Raw genomic sequence first — 25,905 nt, 5'->3', positions numbered from 1 at the left:
ATCAAAATCTGTTTTAATTGATGGCTTATAAATGATCTATAAAGCATAAGTAAATGATTTACTCACTAATAGTAAATTGCTGCTGCATTAAGGTGACAGACATACATAAGTTCTAGGTTTGCAATTAGGCAACCAAGAACAAAACAGTCTTAAAATCATGCTGTGAATTGCTCTCATTTAGCAGTGAAGTGCAGAAGGTCGACTAGATTGATCAAATCCACGCCTGCAGTTCCGCTGTGAGTCCACTAGCGGCGCTCTCATACCACATAAACCGCTGTCGGTCTCTGCTGACTGCACATGAACGTGAACCGCAGAGAAAACTTACTCCTGTGTCCTCAGCTCGTTCTAAAACACAACACACCTCATTTCACCAAGCCTTGTGTGGAACATATCGACCCCTGCCCGTCTGTGAGCTTCACACACAGAAATTGGTGGAATTTAGAAAAACTGGTAGTTCCGAGGCGACTACATTTCCCATCAGCCCCCCGGGGCGCATCATTTCTCCTTTCGAGTGCCGTTTTCTTGGTTTGCAGCTGGATCAGCTGGATGAACGCGCGACTGCGCAGTAGTCATAGTCTTATGGGGAAAGTCCGGTGATTTTGATTGCGAATATTTCTTGAAAAACGCTGGATTATGCGCCTGATGTTCCACACAAGTTTCTACTTCAAGTGTTTTGCTTTCTTCTTTTCCAGTTTATATGTTCTTCTGTGAGTATAAACTACGGATAGATTGGAAAAAGGTGTTTAAAACAGCTGTTTGGGGAGTTTTTCTACTTAAAATCCCGCGTGCAGTCACCTGGACAGACAGGAGCGTGTGGACTGAAGCGCTGTGACCCTGCAGCACACTGAGGCTTTCCAGTCGGACGGACGAGCCTCCAGTGCCAACGCCTTTCCCCCCTCTCTCCGCTTCTCATCGGCTGGGAAACTTCAGCTCACACAGAGCCAAAGGCTGTTTGACGGCGCTTCCCGTCAACCCATGAGCGGCTGAAACCACAATCCGACCCTGAAGAAGTTGTCAGATAGTGAACATGGGCTGCACGATCAGCGCCGAGGACAAAGCTGCGGTGGAGAGGAGTAAAATGATTGACAAAAACCTGCGGGAGGACCGAGAGAAGTCCTCCAGAGAGGTGAAGCTGCTCCTGCTCGGTATGAACTGTGTTTCTGCCTCTTTTTTCGTGCATGAAATCACATTTGATCATCGTCAATATTGGGCCACTTTTCATGTTCACTTTTTCACTGCATTCTTTAGTTTATCTGACTCCAAACCCTCCTCCTCCTCCTCCTCCTCCGTCGCCTCCTCCTGCTGTTTGTTTAATGCAGCTGTGGCTCATCATTTCTGCACTGACACAGCTTGCAGAAGTAAACCAGATGTTGGTGGTGAGGGGCTAACGCGCGCCTCCGCTGCTTCCTCTGTCACTTGTGAACTGTTTTCAGTGAAGGAAGGAGTACGTGCTCGGAGGAGACCGTTTGTTGACAAGTGTTGACACTTGTCACAAAACACACAGTAACTCATGCAGGCCTGTTTAACTTCAGTGCCTATACAAAACATTACAGCTGCAGGGAAATGGTGACCCTGGTCAGGCGGGTTTGGGTCAACGTTTTCAAGGACCCGAGCGTCAAAAAACTGAAAGTAAATCTGTTTTGGAACAAGTATAGATATTCAGCATTGAGTTATTTTTAATTTGTGTGACTGTTCTGTCTAATCTCGGAATGCAAAGCAATTTCTGAGTCATATGTGTCCCACAATGACCTCTTGAAATAGTTGAGCTTATACAGAGGACTGTCAACTAGATAAGTATCTGTGCATGCTCATTACACTGAGGGCTGCAGCTGATCATTATGTTTTGATAATGAATCATTTGGTCAAACTCGCATGAAATCTATCAATTTTCTATGACCAAACCGAAAAGTATTCGGTTTATAAACATGCAAGGCAAAGACAAGCATCAAATCAGAAGCTGGATCTCAGTCATGTTTGAAAACTCTGATGTACAAAAATCAGTATCAATGAATTTTCTATTCATCAGTAATTGATGAATGATTAATGAATTGAGTTTTTCCATGTTTATTATTCTTCATCTTGCTCATCTATATTGTTTTTTAATTGAACTTATTTTAGACTTTGTTTGCCATTTGATGAAGCTTTGGGCTGTCAAAGATCATTTCAGGTCCTTCAGTCTAAATGGAAAACAAAAAAAAAAAAGGAAGCATGAAATTGGTGATTTCCAGATTCAGTGTCATGGCCACTCCTATAGTCAGGCTGTGCTGAGCACTGGCTGTGTGTTACTGCACTGCCTGCTGGTGTAAATTACTGACACACACTCGGTGGCACTGACACGGTGGGTGTGGACTGCACAGACGTGCCAGGGGGATTAAATGCCCCCAGACCAGCAGCGCTCAACACTTGTATGCTCTGTTCCCTCTGGCAGGAAGTTCTCTCTCAGCGTGTCCTGTGTCAGTTTTCAAGAAGTAATTTAACTCATCGTCCCATTTCCTAGCTGCAAATGTGTTTGTATTGTATACCCTGAACCCCAGCATTTGTAGTTTGTGGCCCTTGAAAAAGAAGCAGCATCTGCTCTTGATCCCTCCTCACAGTTTATGGCTTTCGAGTGGATTGTGGATATGTCTCAGCTGAACCTTTTAGAGGCCTGGAGAAGTGAAAGTATCCAGTATTTCACAAGTTTAGAAAGGTCAACAGTTTAAAGCAACAGTGTTTTCCTCAATCGCATGAGACCTCTAGAGACGTCCTGTGGTGTCCCGACCTCCAGGTTGGGAACCGCTGGTCCATATACAGTATAAGTCAGGAAACGTTTGTGGCACAATATCACACCTCAGCAGAGGAACTGCTGTCCGAGAGAGAACGCTCTGTTCTTTGTATCTAAGGTGACTGTTCTGTTACACTTTTTAGGCCACTGCAGCAGTGAATAATTAGAAAATAACAATAATAATGACAAGTTATGACAAGTTATCCAAACTCTTCAAATAGTCTATTTTGTCTGACTCACCATTATCAGAATTGTCAGTATTTCACTTTTTAGCAAAAAATTAAAGCTCTCGTGCAGGATTTGAACGTTTCTGACTTTGGCATGTTAACACTCTTGTGTACAAAATTAGAATATGTTAAGAATTAACTTGGAACTAACAAAGAACTGAGCAAAGAGACAGAAGTCTGTTCAACTTCCTGTAGTGTTGAGGTCACCATCTGATGAAACATTAAAGCAACATTATGCAACTATTTTCCCTTTAAATAACTGCTTCAGAGTCATTTTGATGATAACAGGGAGAATGGTGCCTCTTCCGTTCCCACTCTGTGCCCTGAACACACCATGTAACTTGGGCTGAGCCAGTACGACCTCCCACAAGAAGTCCGTAACGCCTTACGGCACCTTGTCACAAACCACTAACTATTTTGGTGAAAGTGGATCATATTTTATGGAGAAAATGTTTTCTGGTTTCCTCTCTGATGTTCTCCAGCTGCTCTGCCTCAACTCTCTCTGATTGTTGTCGACTCGCTAGTTTATCATCAGAAGTAATGTCGCCTTCACAACAAATGTACGTGCACAGCTGTCCGTATTTACCACAATGGTGTTTAAGTGAATTACACTAAGAAACCGTTTGGGCACCAAATTGCAGAACATGTACATGTACATACAGCAAACAGTTGCCTAATTACACAGAGCTGAGGGGAACTGCAGAGTTTGATCATAATTCTCTGTGGGTTCATTACGACAAGCGATTTATTTCATAACCATTTTTTATCCATTGTTCATAAAAACATATTGATTGAAGCAGCTTTAACTGAAGCGTTGGCTGCCAAAGGGCCAGGGGAAAAATGTGGAGTGAAACAAAGATGAATGAAGATGATTTGTCCTGAGGAAGAAAAAAAAAAAAAAAAGAAGAAGCAAGAGCTTCTGACCCACATGCCAGTGAAACTACAGCCAGAGGACAACAGTTTTGAAACAGCCATACACATTGTCCAAACAGCTTGTGCAGCATCAGCTATGTGTTGCCTTGAGCTGATTGCACTGATGCGATGTTGTAACACAATGCTCTTGAAGTTTTTGGTTGAGACATTGCCTTTTTCACATGTTATGCAATTGGGGCCAAATGAATGATATGAGGAGGACAAACAGGCTCTTTATGCTTGTGAAATGCTGAAGTTTGAAGAGACAGCTGACTAACCAGGACATCGTAGCATGTGGAGCCTCGCTTTGGTGTTTTCATTTGTCCTGTAATGTGATCTGATGTTATCTGATTAAACATGGTCTGAAACATGTTACCAGAGTAAATGAGAGCACCAAGTAATTGATTAAATGGGTGATTCAGATACAGCTATTAAATTAGTCATTGAAATTAAGTAATCATTCATGCAGCAGGACTTCTGCAGAAGAGACTACAACGTCACACTGATGGCAGACGTTGCACAGAGCTGTGTCTCAACAAGTCGCACTGTTTGTGTAGCATGAAAATTCTCCACTTGACATGACTTATTTCTTCACAGTGGAAGGTGTTTATTACCACTAAACTAATGTTCTTAAAGAATCAGTCATGGTTCAGTTCGTTTCATGAGGACTTTTCGACTTTTCACAGCGTTACAACCTGAAATTTTAACGTGTTTTATTGGGCATGTTACCATTTGATTGACACAACATGCTTATGCTTTGAAAGAGCAAAATACTTGTTGCAACACAAACAAGAATTAAGACAAAAAAGCAGACATCTGTTGGATGCACCAGGATTCACTCCGCTGAGTAAATACTGAGAGCGGCCTTTCTCTGAAATCACAGCATAATTTAGTGTTTGCACATCTAGAGACTGCACTTTTTGCCCATTCTTGGTAAAACAGCTCAGTCAGATTGGATGGATACTGTCTGTGAACAGCAATTTTCTAACACATTAACATTCTTTGCCTTAAACCATTCAAGTGAAGCTCTGACTGTACGCTTCAGGTCGTTGTTCCGCTGCGTGGAGCCTCTGTCTTAGTCTCAAGTCTGGCAGACTGAAACAGGTTTTCATCGAGAATTGCCTTGTATTTTGTTCCATCTTGTCTCAATCCTGCTGCCATGCGTGTTTCACTGAGGGGATGGTGTGTTCAGGGTGATGTGCAGCCACACATACTGTTTGGTGTGTCTCCCACATGGCTTGTGGCAAAGTGGGATTTCTTATAGCTTTCTTTCTTTCTTTCTGCAACACCTTTCTTCTCGCCTGTGTGTGGAGGGTGGAGTGCACGACTAACACTTGTCTGGTGGACAGATTCTCCCACCTGAGCTGCAGATCTTTCCAGCTCCTCCACAGTTACCATCGGCCTCATGGTTTCCTCTCTCCTTGCCTGCCCTGTTTAGGTTGACAGCCTTCTCTTGGTAGATTTGCTGTTGTGACATATTTTTTTGTTTTTTAAATGATGGATTTAATTGTGCCCTGTGAGACATTCAAAGCTTTTTATAACCTAACCCTGCGTTTGACTTCTCTACAGCATCTTCACTGTGGTGTTTCTCTAACAAAGAGTGCACACAGGTTTATATATAGAGTGCACACAGGTGGACTCTCTTAAGCTAATTATGTGACTCCAGAAGGCAGTTAGTCGCACCTGATCTTAGTTAGGGATTTGAATGCTCTCAACAATTTTCACATTTTTATTTGTGAATAACTTTTGAAAATCATCTAATATTTCCCCTCCACCTCAAAAAGATCCAACCCCAATAAAATCTGGTTTAATTTGTGATTGTAACATGGAAAAATATGGAAAAATCCAAGGGTGGTGAACATTTCAAGACAGCGTATACCAAATGCACAAATGAATTTGCTGATTATCATTGCTGGAGGGTAGAGGTAGTATCTGTGATTTGTCATGGAGGGACTAGAGTGTTCAGTAGACGCATAAAATAAACTTTGTAGATCAGAGAAACACAGTACCAGGCACTGAAATGTCATGTTGTAAATCTTATTTTTCCAAAGAAATCTCACTGAACAGATTTATGTCTCAGTGATACTCACCATAATCAGAACCAGAACCACAGTACGTGAACACGTGTGAGTGTTAAATCTCAATCAAATCAAATCTTTGACTGGTTTCCTGCTTTTCTCCTCATTGCTTGTTTTCCAGATAGCAGCATCATTCTCAAAATGAAAGCCAGTTTTTCTGGTACCTTCATCTGAAAGATATGGCCAGAACAAAACCAGGCCAGGTACTTCCTGCCATTTCAAAGCCAGTTGTATGCACAACTGTGAGTGAGGTGATTTTTATCAAACTGTTTCCACTGTCTTGCTGTCAGATTACAGCCTGATTGCATCGGTTTGTTGTGTAGAAGACGAGCTATTTTAGGGAATTGAGAGCTGAGTGTCATGACAGAAGTGAAACCTGAAATAGATTTCACATGAAGTCACATAGATGTTGTCGCTGGATCAGTTTGCCAAAAATGCAGACCGGCAGCTAACTGATCTGTGAGGATTAACTTCAGGCTGATGTGGTGGTGCGACTTTACAATGCAGTGGTAAAATCTCATTGTATGGAAACATTCATTTTCAAGTTCTGACCACAGAGTTGGGGGGAAGTGATTTTTCCAGGCAGTGCCCTCCACTCCCTGTCTGTGCTGGAACAGCCGAGTTAAAGGGGAAAACAAAGAGGAGTTCGGCTGCTGCTCTTTGTACGAAACCACAAAGCTGGAGAGCCAGCGCACCCCTCCAATGAAAATGGTCTCCTGTTTGACCACGAACAGTGTTTCATAAAAACTGTGCGTTTGAGATTCTTGTTAAATGAGGCTTGGTTTGGACTCCTGCATGGGTTTGGACAACTCTGCGAATGCCTGTGTAAAGTTGGTTTGTGAACTGGCAGGAAGCCACGCTTGATTATCAGCCAAAAAATGCCACGAATGAGAAAATTGGTGACTGACAGAACTGAGGAAAGGGATCAACACAATTTGTTCTGTCTTGCCTGTCTGTGTGCGCGAGCATAAATCTCTTTTACTGGTGACATCTTAACCAAAGAATTCATGGATTTATTTCTTGTTGGCTGGCCATCTGAAAATATTACTCTACTGTAAGCATTCTCAACAGAATTCATCTGCTAAGGATTCCTAACTGGCAGTGGGATTGTATCTCACCACCTTATAGGGGAACAGCAAGATTAAGACAATGTATGTCCTTATTTTAAAGTGTTCTTATATTGAGACTTGTTCCTGGCTGTCTTAAAAACGAAGCTAGTATCCATATTTCAAATTCCAGTGCCTGAAAACATCCTCATTCTGCGGTTGCTGATAATTATTGCAGTTATATTAAGCAAAATGAGGCTCTACCACCAGTATAAACTCACCCCAGATGTTTATGGAAATCGTTTCTCATTGGTTGGATGAGACTGACATCTAATGTTTCATGTGCACACATGTTTTTATGCCTCTTTAATTAGACTCCAGCTATGAAAAAATGCTGATTCTAGAGGTAGTCAGTGGGTGGCACACAGGCAAAGCCCTGGCTCACCACCATAGAAACCTGTGTTTAAATCACAGCAGTGGCTCAGTCGTGCATCCATCGGTCTGTTAGGAGGGCTAGATATGGCCCAGCGAATCAATCTTCCTGCCAGCTTGTCCCAGAGGTCAGCTGTGGTACTGTAGCACAAAAAGCATTTTTCTCCATAGCCGTTATTAGTCTGCAAACTGTTGATGCTTCAAACAACAAACAAGGTTATGGATTTTTAAACCATGAAGACTGAAAGGAATAGTTTGCAACTCTCTGCTCTGTTAGTTGCAGTAGATGAGATGATTAATACCATATGATAAACATGAAAGTGGAGCTACAGCACAGTTCTTGTAGCTTGTCTTAGCATAAAGACTTGGGTTGGGTTTTACAGGGTGTTGTGTGCTTGACTGTGTCTAGATTTTGTTACCTTTGGATAAAGCCAGGCTAGTCGTTTCCCCCTATTTCCAGTCCTTATGCTAAGCTAAGCTAAGCTAAGCTAAGAGGCTGCTGGCTCCAGCTTCAAGTTGAACATTGATCTTTTATGTAACTCTTACCAAGAAAGTGAATAAATAAATAAATAAGAATAATACTGATAAATTCCTTAAATATTCTGTTGATATTCCTAGAGATTATTCTTCTCTTCATCTCAGTGTAAAATCAGTGGTGCAGTGTAGAAACAGGCTACACAATGTGGAAGAAAACCACTTTTGTGACATTTGCACTTGTTCATTGAAATGAATGGGCGGCATCTTGAGGTACGGTTTCTTGTAATACATCCATGTAGAGCTGAAACTATCAATCGATTATTCGATGAATAGAATATTAGTACGTGATTAATAATCATTTAAGTCAGTATTTCTAGCTAAAAATGCATAAACATTCATTGGCTCTAGCTTCTTACTCTTCAGGACTTTCTGCCTTTTTGTGCTTTACTTAAACTTTCCACATTTTCCTGGCATTTTATAGACCAAATGATTGATTGAAAAAAAATCTGCAGATTAGTTGCTAATGAAAATAATTGTTAGCTGCAGCTCTCTCCTGCTCCTCTTCACAAAAGGGTGAGGGCAGTGTGAACCGTCCCTGTGACACTCCTTGCTGTCTGGTACACAAAAAAACCAAACAAACAAGCAAACAAACAAAAAAAACAAGTGGCTGGCAGCAACGTGATGAGGAATTGATTTGATCAGGTTCATTATTATTAAAGATATTTCAATCTCTTTAATTCTGTTAAAGGGAAATACGATATCCTGACAAAAGACAATAAAAAAAGAGTCAATAAAGAGACATTCTGGCATCAAAAATAGAAAAGCAGCAGACTCTCTTACTGTACACTGTACAGCTGTGTTTGGGTCAGAGAACAAGTTGGAAATTGTTTTTTGTGGGGCTTCAGATTGCAGACGGAGCGTTTGAATAATATGTGGTGTTTTTATGGCCCCTCTGCTCTAACGCCCAGAGCAGCATGATATCAGGGGTTGTCTCTCCAGTGGAAAAACACTGGCTTAGCCAGAAGCGTGACAACTGTTTCCTGTTTGGATGATTCTTGTAGAAATACTTTAAAGGTTCCTCATGTGACATCCTTTTGCTACTCATCATTATTGCATTGTAATAGAGGCTCAGTGAGACTTTGATATCAATTGTGCCAATCGTTAGTTCATCATTTGTCCCAGATTGACATTACTGTGAAAAGTCTCCTTTCCTAAAGAGGCACCCAGCTCATCACACTAAACACTTTTTTTTCCCAATGATCCTCTCTGTTCTTTAGCTCCCAGCTGTGGTACTGTGTACACATTTTAGAGTATGCAGACAGTACCTGATTCCTCCATGTGACACCGGTGCCTGTGTTTTTCTGTGTCCAATGACAAATATCTTAGCTGTCAAGGCAGAATTAATGCACTCATACTCACAAACTGCTGACTGGTGCAGGTAGTTCATCACTGCAGAATGTAAAGTAGTATTTCATGACTATACGCTCCCCCACATAAATGTCTGCCATTGACATCAATCACAAGGCTGCTTCTTCTTGGGTGTTTTTACACAAACATACTGTACACTGTATGATGTGTGATTAACTGAGATCAGATTAGGTTTGGAAATGCTGGTTTGATCCATGTGAGAGGGGTTTGAAACTGTGTGGAGGTGTTTTTGTGATAGTCTCCTGTAACTACTGTCCCTCTCTTTCAGGTGCCGGGGAGTCTGGGAAAAGCACAATAGTAAAGCAGATGAAGTAAGTTACAGCTTATAACAGTGATGCACAGGACATTAAACTCTGACATCTTGTAATAAACTCTGGCTCTTTTTTTGTGTGTCACTGATGAACGACAGTCCCTCACTCCCACTCTCAGCTTGTCGTCAGAGGTTAATAGTGTTGGGAGAACTGTGATTACAAACAGGGATCATCTTTGTGGAAATACTATGGAAGCAAAGCAGGAGCCTCATTTCACTCCGCTCAGGCAGAGGAGGAACCCTTTTGCATAACGTGTTAAACAATGGTCTCAGAGGCCAGTCGTAGCCTGGCAGGACATGAATAGACTCCCCCAGTTCCCACATTAGGCATGCTGCATGCTCACTGAAGCTCAAATTCCAACACTAATGACAGCGTTGCATGAAATGTTTCAAATCTGTAATTTGTCCCACATTTGCTAAAGCCATTGTTCACTCTGTCAAACATTTATCTGGACTCTGAAAGCCTGTTTTGGATTTTGCTTCTGTGTCAGAATCATTCATGAAGATGGCTACTCAGAAGAAGAGTGCAAGCAGTACAAAGTGGTGGTGTACAGCAACACCATCCAGTCCATCATGGCCATCATCAGGGCAATGGGCCGGTTAAAGATAGATTTTGGGGATGCTGCACGGGCGGTGAGTTAACTACAAGCAGTCTGCATCAATCATGACTTTCCAAGAGCCACAACACCGTTCAAGAACAAGTGCTCAATGGCAGCAATTCTTGTCTTTATTGGCAGGACGACGCCCGCCAGCTGTTCGTCCTGGCCAGCTCAGCAGAGGAAGGGGTGATGTCGGCGGAGCTGACCACCGTGATTCAGAGGCTGTGGAACGATGGCGGGGTTCAGACCTGCTTCGATCGATCACGGGAATATCAGCTCAACGACTCTGCTGCATAGTGAGGACTCACTTCTCCACACAAGCAGACCCCCGCAAGCTTATTGAATGAGTCAATGTACAGATGACTGTGGGCTTTAGAGAATCGAGAGAAAAACATCTGCAAAAAACAAGGAATCATTTAATCTGGCATTCATTTATTATTATATATAGCCTGCAGATTAATCAATAATGAAAATAATCTTAAATTGCAGCCCGACCTGATTCCAATACCCTTTTCTCATCTAATGTTCATCTTATTAAGGCTTTCCGAAAATTCCCAAAGGAAGTGAAACTGCTGTGATGATTTAAAGTGAAGTTTGAAATTGTGTCATCCATCTTCGATGAGACATTTCTTGTCATTTTGTTTTCATTGTCGCCAGAACTTTGACTAAAAGCCGGTTTCTGCCTTGGTGTCTGTAACATTTCCCCCGGAACAAAGAAGGGGGCAAGATGTGTCTTGTTCTTCACGGTCTTGTGCCAGCTTGTTGCACAGTTAATTGCATTCCTGAAAAAGGAGAAACATAAAGGAGAAACTGACAACTGGAAACTTCATCTGACAACATGGTTTCAGTTTTTTTTGTGATCATCCACCGCTGATTGCAACAGTCTGATGAAGCTCAATGAAAAATGCAAACAAAGCACTTTGAGCTAAATATAGCTGAGTCTTGTATTACCAATCAGACATGGATGAAGCTCTAGAATGTCTGTTTGTGCAGCACTTATATCACACTCGCCCTGAAAGAAAGTAGCTCGGTGTGAAGGACACGTTCTTTGTTTTGAAAACAGCCGAGCTGTCATGGTCTTTGGTGCACTTTATCCGCACTATGAGACAAGAGAAACCAGTGCAGTTAGTCTGTTTTTACTCAACCCACAAGGAGCCAGTGTTTATCATGCACCAAAATATGAGCCCATATTTAGTATCATTCTGTGGAGTCCTCGGTTGTCTGTCTGCAGAGCAAGCCCTCCACTTCAGCAGACATAAGTGTCCGAAAAACGTCTTGGTGCTTTGCATTATGTTGTCTTTTGTTTTTGATAAGCTATCAGTCTGGAAAGCCCCCTGCATTACCTCATATCACCATGTGGCGTTAAAAAAATAGAAAAACACAGGGTTTTGTGGATCTGTTTTCATGAAACACATATTGGGAGCTGCCTGTGCTGCAGATGCTGCTGCTGCCATGTGTGCATCAGCTCTGGGCTCATTTTCATACACCATGTTTTCTGTCGCTCAGCTACCTGAATGACTTGGACAGAATCTGTCAGCCGAACTACATCCCGACTCAGCAGGATGTGCTGCGCACACGTGTGAAGACCACCGGCATCGTGGAAACTCACTTCACCTTCAAAGATCTCTACTTCAAGTTAGTATAGCTGTGATTTATCTGCTCATGGAGGCCTCAGGTGGGCTGTTTGTGCTTTTTGTGCTTTACGGTCATGGCCTGATTTTACTTGACTGCATTTAGATGTCCTCATTATAAGACTTAAATTTGTTTTCCAACCTGGAGGTCTGTACCTAAAATGTGCAAGATTATTACTGGGGTAGGAAATATTGAACAACCAAATTCTGCAAGACAAAAATAATATTATGGGGTTATTTTTAGACTTTTCCCCAGTCTTTTACCTTTTGGGCATTTTACTTCTTCATATGGAAATGTAGGGGTGGCAAGAGGACAAGAGTTCCTTTATATTAAAGGGTCACAAAGGAAAAAAGGCTAGGAGACAGCAACAAAAACACTTGCGTGACACATATACACATGTAAAATGACTTTGAAGTAACTAACTCTTGATTGCAAAGACGTGTTTGGAGGTGGATCACGTTCAGCTGCATGAGCAGTATCTCAACTTTCTTCATACTGTATCCTATATCCATATATATGCTGGCTATTCTCCAGCTTGTGGTCACATTTTGTCTGTTTATTGCATGTTATCCTCCTCTTATTGAATAATTCTGTAGTATTTTTTGATGCACCTGCATGTGGCTTGTTTGGAGCTCTGTTGGTTGCCTCATGTGGCTTTAAGAAATGCTGATTTTCAAGCCTCTTTTATAACTCACAAATGCTGCTGACTGGCATTCAGCCTACCGTGACCCAGCTTTGTCGCTTTAAATGTAATTACATCGCCTCTGTCCTTGTACTCTGTCTTGTACTTATAAATATTGGTGAAACAATAACTTTAATAGCTTCCATGGCCCGCCTTTGTCACCCCATAAAAAAAACGCTCAGGATCTAGAAATGTGTAATCACTGAATTGATGTTGCAGCACAAAGCGTTCTTTCATTTCGTTTCTGTGTCAGTTAAACAGCTCAGTATAGATTTAGTTTGCCTCTGACGGCCTCAGGTGGAGACAGAGGCAACACATGTAAACAAGTGTGTGTTTGTTCTCTTGCCCAGGACTTATGAGGACACGCATCCTCTTAAAGCACTAAAATTCAAATGACATCACATGTAAAATGAGGTCATTCACTATACATTTGTTTATGTCATTACTCTGTGAGTGTGTGTGTGTGTGTGTGTGTGTGTGTGTGTGCTTGTGTGTGTGTGTGTGTGTGTGTGTGTGTGTGTGTGTGTGTGTGCCTCTGCAGGATGTTTGATGTCGGGGGTCAGCGTTCAGAGAGGAAGAAGTGGATCCACTGTTTTGAGGGAGTCACAAGTATCATTTTCTGTGTAGCGCTCAGTGACTACGACCTCGTCCTGGCTGAGGATGAGGAGATGGTCAGTGATGGATACTCTGTGCTTTTAATTCACTGTCAACACATAGCTGAGATTGGATTTTATGTTTTCTATTGGAAAACAGCAGACATTTTGACTCATATTTTTTATTAGTCTGTGCCCTTTACGATGCCATGGTGATATTTCATTTGCCACTCTGAGCCTGTAGTTCAGGCCAGCATGAGTGGCATGTGCCGTTTTGTGTCTTAAGTTCAAATGCACTAGACACCATGTCCAGCCGCCACCAACTGGCACCATCCAGGTCAAAGCAGGGAAATGAAGTTCAGTCTTTCATTTACACCTGTGCTTTTCCTGCTGTGACATGTCAAACTGTCCTCTGTGAAAAAGGCCGTTATGGGGAAGTTCACATGTGCTCTTTCTTCAGAATCGCATGCATGAGAGCATGAAACTTTTCGACTCCATCTGCAACAACAAGTGGTTCACGCTCACCTCCATCATCCTCTTCCTCAATAAGAAGGACTTGTTTGACGAGAAGATCAGCCGGAGTCCGCTCACCATCTGCTACCCCGAATACTCTGGTGAGACGAGCCTGTGCTTCAGCAATCTGTTGAAGTTTTAATGTGATAATGTCAGATTGTGTTTAGTCACCCATTGAGGAAATATTTATCTATCTGCTGTATCTAAGCAACGACTTCCTGGAAATGTGTGATCTTGCCGTCAGTTTATTATGTGTACACTTGAACTAGACAAAGCTTCTGCGTTTTATTGTCGACCTGCTTTATCACATGTGAACTGAAGCCTGTTTATATTTGAAACTGCACAACAGCTTAACGTCATCATTAAAGCTTTCTGAATTACTCATTGCTGCCCATTTCTTTGCCTGTACGTTTTATAAACTCAGGCCTTTCTAATGTCCTTGAGAGATTTTGACAGTTATTTCTATTTATAGATCTGCAACACAGGGGTTTACGTCACAGTTCATGTTGTTTAACTTTGTAGTAGATGTTTTGCTGACCAGTCTTTCCACTTTTTAATCAAAACAAGCTCAAAGAATGAAGAATGAAGAAAAACTCAAGCTCATTTCATGTAAATTATATCCAACTGACATTTTTCTGCAGGTGGGCACTCATATGAGGAGGCTGCAGCTTATATCCAGTGCCAGTTTGAAGACTTAAATAAACGAAAGGACACCAAGGAGATCTACACCCATTTCACCTGTGCCACAGACACCAAGAATGTGCAGTTTGTGTTCGATGCCGTCACCGACGTCATCATCAAGATCAACCTGAGGGAGATCGGACTCTACTAAAGCTTCAGGCCCTGCAGGTCAGCACACCGACATTACCTACACTGCAGAGACATGGCAAAATGGTGGTGCTGTGAAACTAACTGGAAAGAATGACATGCTGATCAATGATTGTTGCAACAGTCAAGCCTTTCTATGATTTCACTCATGCAATGACAGTGTTGGTCTGTTGGGTCCACTTTGGTCCAGAGTTAAATAGCTTGTTGGATGAATTGCAATGAATTTTGGCTAATACAGACATTGACCTCAGAGGATCAATACTAAATACTTTTGTTCACTAGCATACTCATGATGGACTGAGCAGATAGGCACTTGGAAATGCAAGTTACCTAAAAAGTGGGTTTTATTTGTGACTGAAAAATACAATCGAACAGTAATGTGAAGAAACAAGAGGGTGGACAAACTGTTCTAACACATACGATCATCAAATTAGTCATCAACTTGTGTGCTGTGATTGAAAGCTCTGCGAAAAGCTTCAACAGTAAGTGAAGTTGAGTTAGGATTGTTTTTTTTTCAGACTCTTTAATAATTGAAATAACCACTTTAACAGTAGAGAAGATAGATAGCTAACATTTCATCTGAGAAAATCATCTTAGAAAATTATATATGCATAACATTTATAGTCTCTGCTTAAGACCCTTTAAATCATTACTACACAAATGTTCCCTTCCACACTCCCCCATGCTGTGATGGGCATTCGGCGTCACCCATGAGCCAGTTTTCATCATATCATCAGATCAGATGTCACCGGCAATCAGATGCATCGTTTACTTGGTCTGTCAAGACGTGTCCAGAATCAACTGTTATTGTAACGCAGAAAAGAAAGAAAGTGAGTGTAGGCATTTCAAAGTTACATTTAACATGCACCCTGCATCTAGAAAACAGTGTCAGAAGTGCTAATAAAAAAAAGGCTAAATATAGCAAACAATAGTTGACTTTTTATTGTTGCACACATGAAAGCTGACCATAAATGAACAGACGTTAGCTAAGATTTTACACAACAGATACTTATGTTTGTGGATGTAAAAACGGTAACGTGCTAAGCTAAAAGGACTAACAGCTATAAACAAGGCAAAGAAATGTATTTGTGTGTGGAGGTAAAACTGCTAACATGCTAAATGTTATGCTAACAAGTTAACATGCTAAATGTTGTGCTATACGCCTGCATGTGTCTCATCTGTTCCTATGCTAACTGTGCGCATTGTACCATGCTAACTTTAGCACTCATCTCAAAGCAGACAGACTAAAAAAGCATGTCAATAAAGTGTGTTTTATATATTTTATATCAAGCATCTTATGAATGAAATATTAAATTATATGCTTTCATATGTTTTCATAGTGATGCATGAATGAATTCAGTACTTCCTGTGGCCATAAGTCTTAATGATTATTATCTCCTTGCAGGTGTCCGGAGGAGAATTAGGACTTCTGGGCTGGTATGTCTTATCTGCAGAGGGCGAATTGGAAAGTAGGTGTTACTGAGGACTGAGCTCGTGGCCGTGCTGTACGCAGGACCTAAATTCCACAATTTGGGGACTATGATCACTTTCGTCTTAACAGATTTATGATGCAGAACATACTGGGAGGAAGTGATAAGTTGGGGGGCCGGGGGATGTTTTGTGAAATGACCACTGTGAGTTCTGTGGAGTCCTATCATATTTAAGACTTTTCCATCACTCAGGGGCTGGCGGGTAAAGCCCCTCTGATGTCTCTGACACGTTCATAGTTTCGTCATATGTACAAGGACCAAAACAGACATACATTACTGCGTTCACAGTTTCACAGCTGACATGTAAAGTCTGTTCACTTTTCTTTATGTTACATCTTCTCTTATCTTAAGTCTGTATCACATCGCTTTTAGTGAATACTTATACTTTACTCGAGATGCAATTATATAGTTTTTCCACTTTTGAATGTGTGAATGCCATAACTTATGTATGGAGAAGTGTCTTGCGTGAGCAGTTTCATTGTATGCAACGTAACATTTTGGGTCTGCAATTAGTTAGCGAGAGTCGAATGAGCTCAGTAGCAACACGGCTGTCTACATACTTATTTCAATTATTAACTAGACAACATTGTATTGAACAGTATTTTTATACATGAGACACATCACTGCAAATCAGTTTGTGGAGGGAGATCTTGATTTCCCCAGGGGTTTTTTTTCCATAGGAGTTTGAATATAACTAATATTATTCACTCAGTGGAGGTCAGTATAGAGTATCCTTTTTTTCAAGGTCATTTTTTAATCCTATGGATATCAGTGAAGATATATAAATGCATTAAACATAAAAAGTGGGATAAGTTGATATAGCCAGAGACTGTATTTGTGTCCTTTGGCTGTAGCCATCACATAATACTGAGGAAATCTGTTGCTGTAATATGCCATAGTGGAGTACAGTTTGGGTCATTTCTTGGTAGAAAACATTAACAATTTTAATGTCTAGCTCTCTTTACATTTCTGCAGTTGTATTGGTTCACTCTAACATCATTAAATGATGGCACAAAGTTGTCTTCCCTTTCTTCTACTTTAACCACTAAACTGATCTGAAAATCTTACCACAGGCAACGGCAGCCAGATGTTTTCCACTGTGAAGATAAAGGACCAGTCACACCTAAACCAGGAGGTTATGCACATTGGAAACAGTATTTTTAGACTCCAGAGACACATCTCTATGCTTGAGCTGAGGGCTCATTGTGTTCTAACTGCCCTTAAAACTCTTAAAACAGCTGGGTACTGTAGTTTTTACAGTTTTAATCAAACAGGAGTAGTTTTGTTGGAGACTATTATCAACGATGTGGACTGAAGTGGCCGAGTTCATCGTAATGAAGGAACATGTCAACCACTGATGTGTTTTTAATAGGTCTGGACAGCAATGGAGGTCTGTGGCTCAGGGGAATAATTGTTGAGTAATTAATTATTGATTTTGGTCTTTTCATGGGATTTGTTGACACTTAGACAAATAATCTCAGACTGTTTTTTTAGGTCTGCTGCTGACATTTATCTCCATTTATTTCGAAGTAGACCCTGTCCTTTTTCTTTATTTCTAAATGTAATTTCTATCTGAAATGGCCTCAGCAGTCAGAAGCAGAAAGAGCAAAAGAAGCTCTGCTGCTTCCTGTCAGTTCCACACACTGATTTCACTCTGTTTTGTCCTATGCTGACAAATCGGTCTGTAGCACATCTCGACTTGCAGATTAATTGCGGCTTGAATTAGTTTTGCTTCATCAATAGGTTTATTGTTAATGAACTTCCATACACTGCCATTTCCCCTCTGACTAGAACAGGGAACTTATAACAGCAGCATTGTCTCCAACAAGTAACAGCCGAAGGCTCAGTGTGGAGAGCACTGTTTCTCCATTTCGATGTACCATATTCAGTGATTGACAGTGTGATTCTGCAGCAAAGAAACGAGAGACACAAGTGAAGTTAATGCATCTTTATTTCATGCCTCTACATTTCATAAGAAAGGACATACTCAGTAGATTTCATTCCCTTTTCATAATAAAGCATCATCCCTCTAATGTTTCCCTCTCTCTCATATATTTCCATATGGATTTATCTTTCAAAATATATTGAATTGTCTACTCTTATGTACAAAGTTCCTCTACCATGTTTGACCTTCTGAAAATTATTCATCACATTTAAATGTAAAGTGAATTGAATACATTAACACTATTTAGATTAGATACATGTACAATTTGGTTTGCAATCTGGATATACTGTAAGCACTGGGAATATCTGAGATATTTTCTCAGCAACTTTTGACAGTTTAAATATCAAGACCACAGAGACTACTGTACTCAAAAACAAGAACAAGGTTGCAATGTTGCTATTCAAAATATTAATATTTTCCCCTGGGTTTAATCGGTTTATTTATTTTACAGAGCTTGGTTTTAATAGTAAATATAACTCACAACACCGTAGTCAAAAGGAAGCAATGAGGATCGAATGAGCAACTATTTCATCTTCATACCTTCAAACCAGCAGCTTTTGGTGTGAGACAAATACTGTACTTTAGAAAAACTGAAGAATCTTGTAGAAAGCTGTATGTCCACGACAACAATACGGTGACTTGATAGTTGTTTCAACCCAGCTGGACGTGCACTGTGTTGCAGAGATGAACTGGTGGAGACGATGATGTGCTAGGAGCAGTCAAGGACCAGGACTTGGCATGGACGCGATGGCATGAACACGACAAACTGAGGATCCTCTGAGCTCCTTCAGTACACTTCTCAGTTAATGCCAATATGTGAGGGGTTAAGGTAGGAAAGGAAGTTCTGCAAAATAGAGAAAAATCCAAAAATATCTATTTCAAACATGTTGAAATCACTTAAAATCACATATAAAATCGTTTGCTTTCGTCTTCAAAGGTCTCAGCTTCAGGGCTGTAATCAAAGACAAAAAGTCTACTTTTTCTGCAGCTTTGGGAGGAGCTGATTTTTATCACAAGCCACTACTGGGGTTGCTTTTTGTTTCTCATTTCATCCTCCTCTGCAGTCCCAAAAGGTCTGAATTGTCTGTTTGGCTTAAGTTTGTGTGAGCTCATGTCATAGTTGTTGCTTTGCTGTACGAGGGTTAAATTGAATTGTAAGGGGTCTGTCCCATCTGGACCCTATTACTCTGTATCAACAAAGTCCTCTGGAGTGATGTGATGTGGTCACCTCTTTTCACTCTGAGCTGCTTAGAAAAGACCGCAATCTTTAAGGTTTTCTTTGATGATGATGTCTGTCACGGCGTTGAACACGATCTCGACGTTCTTTGTGTCTGTGGCACAGGTCAAGTGGGAGTAGATTTCTTTCACGCCCTTCTTCATGTTCAGGTCCAAGAACTGCGTCTTGATGTAGTTGCTGGCGTCATCATACGTGTTGGGGCCTAAAAGAAATCAGTGGTGTGAGGATGGGAGCTGACTAATGAGGAGATTCTTGAGGTGTAAAATTGATCCATACATCAATCTCATGGCATGTGCGTCGCTTTGTTTGTCAGCTGACATGATGCAAGTTTGATGTTATCACATCATCATAAAATGAAAGCGATATCAGTTGGTCTTACCGTCATAGTCTGGGAAGCAGATGCTCAGATGAACTTTCTTGATCTTCTCTTCAAAGAGATCCTTCTTGTTGAGGAAAAGCACGATGGAGGTCAGTGCAAAGAATCTGTGGTTGCAGATACTGTTGAATAGATGGAGCGACTCGTGCATGCGGTTCTGAAAAGGTCAGAGAGGAGCGGGGTGAGTTAGTGGCAGAGCTCTCATGTCTGCCTTAAGCTTTACAACCAGGTAGTGGAGTCTCAACTCACCACTTCGTCGTCCTCTACCAGCACCATGTCGTATGCACTGAGAGCTCCGCAAAAGATGATGCAGGTCACACCCTCGAAACAATGGATCCACTTCTTTCTCTCTGACCTCTGGCCACCCACATCAAACATCCTGTTCAACGTACAGAAATTCAGAACATAATCAGTCAGTCAGCGTCTCCTGGGTATCTTTGCTGTAAGGTGTAGTCAGGTTTTGCTGATGTCAGACTTCTGTTCAAGGCCTCTTTGTGACTTACCTGAAGTGCAACTCTTTGCAGGAGAACTGTTCTTCAATGATACCAGTTGTCTTGACTCGAGATCGCAGCACATCCTGCTCAGTGGGGAGGTAGTCTGGGTTGCAGATTCTGTCCATTTCATTGAGGTAGCTGATGGTGACAGAACAAATGATACAGCAATCAGGCCTCAGTTATGAAACCATCTTTTTCTATAAAAACTAAGCAAGCTGCTTCTTTCATTTTACATGCAACCTCGCTACTGTATCAGTGCTAGCAGCAGACACGGACTCACTAGCCAGCAGAGTCGTTCAGTTGGTACTCAGCAGCTCTTTCGAAGCCGGCCTGCACACCAGAGTCTTTCCACAGCTTCTTGATGACATCAGCCAGCTCAGCGGGCATTGTGCCTTCTTCAATGGAGTCTGACAAGTTCTGCAGCTTCTGTGCATCCTCCTGTGGTTTCATGCAAACAGAGCAAAGATCCATCAGCAATGTCACAGCACTTTTTCTAACCATTTATAGTTTGATTTTACGTCAGTGAAAATGAACTCTACAAGTTAATCGTGTCTGGTGAACATCTTTTCAGTGTCATATGAGACCTGTGCAGAGGGTGAGCCAAAATCAATGCCCAGCATCTCCATGCCTCTGATGATAGCCAGAGCAGACTGCAGGATGTTGCCATAAATGATCGCTCTGAACTCCATTTGTTCCTCTTTTGTGTAACCACCTTGATGCAGAATCCTGAACACAGGTAAAAGTAGTGGGGAATGTGTTTTAGTTCAAGGAAAAGCTTTGTCAAACATTGCTGCATTAATCCTCTGCTCCTGAGCTGGTGGGTCATTTAGAATTCCCAAATACTGTATGGAGAACATTGTTAGTCATTTCTAGAAATAGTAGGTTCATTAGAATAAAATAAAAACACTAAGATGTTGGAAGTATATGATCAGTCTGGATTTCCATACATGATAAAATTCCTGGTTCCCGGAACCTGGATTACTACTGGAACTAGGGCACACAGCACCACCCTGTGGTGTGTTTCTGACCTCACTTCGCTCTTATTGCCAACTAACTGCACAAAACAAGTGCTGACAAATCAGAGTAAGCGGATGTTTGCCCTGTTGACCTTTTATAAAAGGCTTCACTGCAAGAGAAACAGACAGGGCTGAGGGAGCTTTGGGCTGCTGGCTATATCCCCGACTGATGAGATTAAAAGAAAAAAACAAAACAAAACAAAACATTCAGCTGCTCTGTGATTGCTTGCCACTGACATGGTGTGGACAATACTAATTTTATCACTTATTTTTGTACTTACTTCATTTGTTTTACGATGGTGCTTTTCCCTGACTCACCAGCGCCTGCAAGAGAAGAAAAATTTAAGCAATGGCACCAAAGCTGCAGTGTTTCTCTTTGACATACCATAAAGTAGAAACACACTGTTAGCCATAAGCAGCCAAAGAAAGTGCTGTGGTGATGCTGTCAGTTTAAAGGTACATTCAGGATGGTGTCTGCATCATCACACAGGAGCAAATCTCAGTGACATGTGGTTTGTGCAACTCTTGTTCCAGCCAAATAAGTATGAAATTTAGATTTCACAATGTAAGTCGAACAGAGGCACATAAAGATGCACAGCAGCATGCACAGTAGAGCAAACAGAGGGAATAGATGAAATATATATGTGAAACGTCTAACTTCAGCTGCAGGGAAGAAATGCAGAAGATGGTGGGGAGAAAAAAGCATGAGCAGATGGCGCTGACTATGGCAGTGGGGAGGACACATTTTAACATGTACATTTATTTCTGTTAGTTTAGTTTCAGCAGGTCTCTGAAATTATGGTGGTTGTTAAGTTGTTTGAAGTGTTCTGGCTCAGTTTCATGTGGATCCTTGTGATGGTTTAACAGAGGACACTGAGCTGGATAAAGGCTCCACTGACAGAGACAACATAATCTGCTTGCAACACAAGTCTCTTGGCATTTTCTCAATCTTACTGAGCTGTAAAATTGTCTAATTTGATCTTCCATAAGCAATTAATCTTGGATTTTTGGACACCTCATGCTGTAACAAATGCCACTGAGTACTGTTGTGTTGGAAGACATCTCCAGTCTTTAGCAAATCACAGTGAAACTCTGAGTGAAGGCAGTCCAGAATGCTTTCCTGAATTAACTGAGCACATTGTACACACATGCACTATGTGGACTGTGCATTCATGTACAATTTTAGTGCCACAATTGGATTGGAAAGCTTGCAGGCAGATCAGGCTGTCTGCAGCGCTGTAAGCTAACTCGGGATGGAGGGAATTTATCACATCACAGAGCAACCAAAGCTGACCGTCCTGCTCTCACTCGAGCCACATTAAGCTCCGTCCACAGATTTACTGCTGAGCATTTAATGACACCAAGCCTTCACCCATGTGGCCGTATCAAACCCTCTCAGGGAGAAAGCATTGGCTTTTCCCTGCTAGCAGTCATTAGTACGTCAATACACGTTTGTTATTGCTAATTTGTGCTGAGGTAGTCAAGATGGCACTGTCACAGTATTATGGCTGGTTTTCATCAGCTGTGATGATTGGATGAACATAAGGTGAGTCATTCTTTCACCTTGTGCTCATTAGCGAATGTGCCTTTAGGCCTTGCAGTGACATTATGACACATCTGTATCCGTGTTTATCCTGCAGAAGACAACATGGATAGATGTTTTTACAGAAGTTAGAACAGGTCTTTCAGGTTTGTGACTCAGTATAGAGCTCAGGAGATAAAGGGAAACTATGAAATGCAGATTTGACTAATTGAAATGGTGGAAATGTTGCAGACGAAAACCTTTTTTCGTTTGTAATATGCAAACTGTAGGGGAAATATTCTTTGAACCATCTCATTTAATGAATCAGTGTCTGCAGTTTTCTTGTTCTTCAGAGCAAGTTGCTAACATTTCTTAAAGGAGGAAAACTTGCAGAGTAACAGTTTTGGGAGTTCCCAGTAGTTACTACATTTAGGATTCTTTGGTTTGTCGTCCTGATGGAAGTCTTTACAAAATCTATTTTTATCTATTCATCAAAGGAGTTCCAAAGTTTATCTGAGACATGTAAAACTTCAGCGATGTTTGTTTCACTGGTTAGCACGCATGCACACAATGAACTAACCACTGACATCAGCTGCAAACACATTCAGGTTGAATAACAACCTGCAGAGTTTCACAGCGGCCTTCAGAGCCCACAAGAGGGCACTCTCCTGACTGATCTCTAATATCATAGTGCTGGAGAGGCAAATCCTCTGTAAATCTAATGGAAGTACACATTAAGACTCTGAATAGTATTTATTTTACATGCAGTATTGTGAGATCTGAAATTTAATTTTTTGCATTCATAAAAGTGCAGTAATTGGCAGGTTTATGTATTGTAGTAGAAGCATTCATACATGAAATACTTGACTTTCAGAATCCACCAGCATCCATGTGCTGCAAAGAGTGACTACTTACAACGCACAACGTTTTTCATTTTTTTCACCTAACTCAAATTTAGAAATGCATTCTTGTTTTTGTTCTTATACTTGTTATAGTGTGTCACAAAATATAAGTCATCCAACATAAAATCAGCGATAGTGTTTTCTTTTTAATCCTTTTTGTTTAACATTGTCACCTAGATTTTCATCCAAATGATCTCCGACATCTTGACACGGCAAATGCTGCTCTTATAACTTAACTGGTAATAGAACACATTTTATTCTGTATGTGTGAGTTGAGGGATCAACAAAGACCTCACCAAGTGGATCTGCTCTAAACCAGTTAGCTAATCGGATTGACATATCGCTGCTGTGCTGTGATTCATTTAGACCAAAGGCTATGATTATTTTAAGCACCAGTGTCCTTCCATTACAATTCAAAAGTCATTCTTCATTGCAAGACGCAGCCGTGAAAATATCCAAATACATTTGACCATTTTTCCAGATTGAATGTATTTGTCATATTTAAAGAACTGGTTCCACTGCTTTCCTGGCTTTTCTGTCAGCTCTTTAAAATAATTCACCATAATTGTAAAAACACAAGTTAAAACACCTGAACAAGCACAAGTCTGTGCAGTATGTATGTGGTGCATGAGTAGTTAACATGTAAACCTGTTACTAATGTTTAGTTTTTGCTATAGTTTCAAATCAGACAAATAATTATTTTGCTGTTCTACATTGTAAACTTCAGATATTCCTAAATGAAAGTATTCTTCTTTTCTGAGCTTCATCTCAGATCCCAGTGTTGACTACTCAACCTGTAAACTTATCTCTCTTATTTCCCTCTGCTGCACAGACTTTACTCTCACTAACGCCCTCTCAGTTTTGCACAAGCTTAAACAGCCCCCCCCCCTCCCCAATCTTTCTAATAAACTAATGTAGGGTTTTATTCAGGAACAAATCATCTGCACAGCCTGTAAATCCCCTGAGACCACCATATCTTGCATCTAACTTAGCAGTGAGTGTCAAAGCACTTTTAAACACACGAGATGGTTCATATCGATGTTCTGAGTGTGAATATGCAGCACATTGGTAATAAACTCAGAATGAAACATCCATCATTAACTTATGAGTACAGGCTTATGAATGAAATGATCTGTAACATAAACTTACTCATCCTGAAACTTAGAACCAACTATTTTCCTTTCAGGGTTCAATAACAGCTGATTAAACCATTTCCCTCATGCATTTGAACTTTTCTAACGTATCACTTGCACATGTTAAATGTTGGCTTGACATTCAGACTTGTGCTCTTCTCTGCAGACCTGAACCTCCACAGAGACTGCTCTTCAATCACAGATGGAAAGTTCAACGTTAGAGTTTGTAAAATTCTGACTTTTGTTCAAGTTAAAACCCGTCAATCTGAGCATTTTGCATCACCTGCAGTCTGGGAATAAAACAAAAACTCGATGCAACAAGACTATCCATGAGTCCACTTACCAAGCAATAATAGCTTGACAGTTTTAGAGTCCTTATCAGCATCTTCTTGGAGTTGTTTTTCCAACTCCTTAGACTTTTTGTCCTCCGCGCTTGCTCCCGCACCCATGCTTTCTTCCTCCGCAAACTCAAGATCCTCAAGGATTGAAATTTTGACGGTTGTCTGTGAGTAGCCGCAGAGAACTGGGTGCAACACTAATCGTGGTGAAAGGCGATTTCCTAGCGGAAGGGGATTGGGAGGGAGGTGCTTGAGCCGTCCTGTCTTCTTTGGCCTCTTTCGATTAGATGATCAGATGCGACCCTCTCAAGGATCAAATCAATTCAGCAGCTCTGTCCAGTAGAGATGCCCCTCTTAATTCCCTTTGCTTAAAACCCTGACCTAGGAGGTGCTTCTTCCTGATTGGACAACCAATCCAATTAGTCTAATGAGGGCAATAATGAATGATGTAAGGAAAAAGAGAAAATAAACACACTCACATATATGAGCTCAGTGAGAGTCATTGATATCATCAGTCTGTCCAACTGGAATTAATTGACCTGATATGTCCATATTCACAAAGTCCAATGATGTGTGTGACGACAGGAAATACACTGTAAATGACTGTTTCTACAGCATGTACATAAGGAAAATAATCCACACTGTAGATCACAGAACCTGTCAGCCTCTTGGTATATGCATCATTGTGGGTGTGACCTGACAGTGATCTGATTGAGATCAAACTGTCATCTGTTTAAATGGATGCATGGCTTGCAGTGAGTGCGCAGGGGCTGCTCTCTTCATCCTGCCTGGACTCTTGACTTCTGTGTCAGTCACATGGACAGAGCAGGGAGGGAAGCATTAACTTCTCATAAACTTCTTATGGTTAAGACGTTTAAATCCCAGGTGGTGCGTTGCCTGCTAAATAAAGCAACTGTCACTGCACTCTCTG

At 41.1% G+C, this 25,905-nt stretch overlaps 2 protein-coding genes across 3 annotated transcripts; one reads left to right on the top strand and one right to left on the bottom strand.

Annotated features, from left to right (window-relative positions):
• Window positions 1-470: 470 nt before the first annotated feature.
• gnai3 (guanine nucleotide binding protein (G protein), alpha inhibiting activity polypeptide 3) lies at window positions 471-17,876 on the top strand. Of its 2 annotated transcripts, XR_013077744.1 has the most exons (10): window positions 471-1,145; window positions 9,633-9,675; window positions 10,166-10,307; window positions 10,412-10,569; window positions 11,780-11,908; window positions 13,129-13,258; window positions 13,641-13,794; window positions 14,335-14,542; window positions 15,927-17,270; window positions 17,303-17,876. XR_013077744.1 is itself a non-coding variant. In XM_076741969.1 (9 exons), exons 1-8 carry the CDS (start codon window positions 1,028-1,030, stop codon window positions 14,523-14,525), a joined length of 1,065 nt encoding a protein of 354 aa, XP_076598084.1. In that variant the 5' UTR covers window positions 471-1,027; the 3' UTR covers window positions 14,526-14,542; window positions 15,927-17,876. The 2 variants fall into 2 exon arrangements, 1 of the variants encoding a protein (XP_076598084.1); XM_076741969.1 differs by having other exon boundaries at window positions 15,927-17,876.
• Window positions 17,877-17,944: 68 nt separating this feature from the next.
• On the bottom strand, window positions 17,945-25,313 carry gnat2 (guanine nucleotide binding protein (G protein), alpha transducing activity polypeptide 2). Its single transcript, XM_076741970.1, has 9 exons — window positions 24,980-25,313; window positions 21,361-21,403; window positions 20,648-20,789; window positions 20,344-20,501; window positions 20,073-20,201; window positions 19,819-19,948; window positions 19,573-19,726; window positions 19,185-19,395; window positions 17,945-18,800 (listed from the first exon to the last, which is right to left on the bottom strand). The coding sequence occupies exons 1-8, from the start codon at window positions 25,083-25,085 to the stop codon at window positions 19,205-19,207; spliced, it is 1,053 nt and encodes a 350-aa protein (XP_076598085.1). The 5' UTR covers window positions 25,086-25,313; the 3' UTR covers window positions 17,945-18,800; window positions 19,185-19,204.
• Window positions 25,314-25,905: the final 592 nt, after the last annotated feature.

The sequence above is a fragment of the Chaetodon auriga genome, chromosome 10, assembly GCF_051107435.1.
Source record: "Chaetodon auriga isolate fChaAug3 chromosome 10, fChaAug3.hap1, whole genome shotgun sequence".
Classification (NCBI taxonomy): domain Eukaryota; kingdom Metazoa; phylum Chordata; class Actinopteri; order Chaetodontiformes; family Chaetodontidae; genus Chaetodon; species Chaetodon auriga.
Note: the sequence above shows the minus strand (reverse complement) of the source record. Positions and strands in the feature narration are given on the sequence as shown.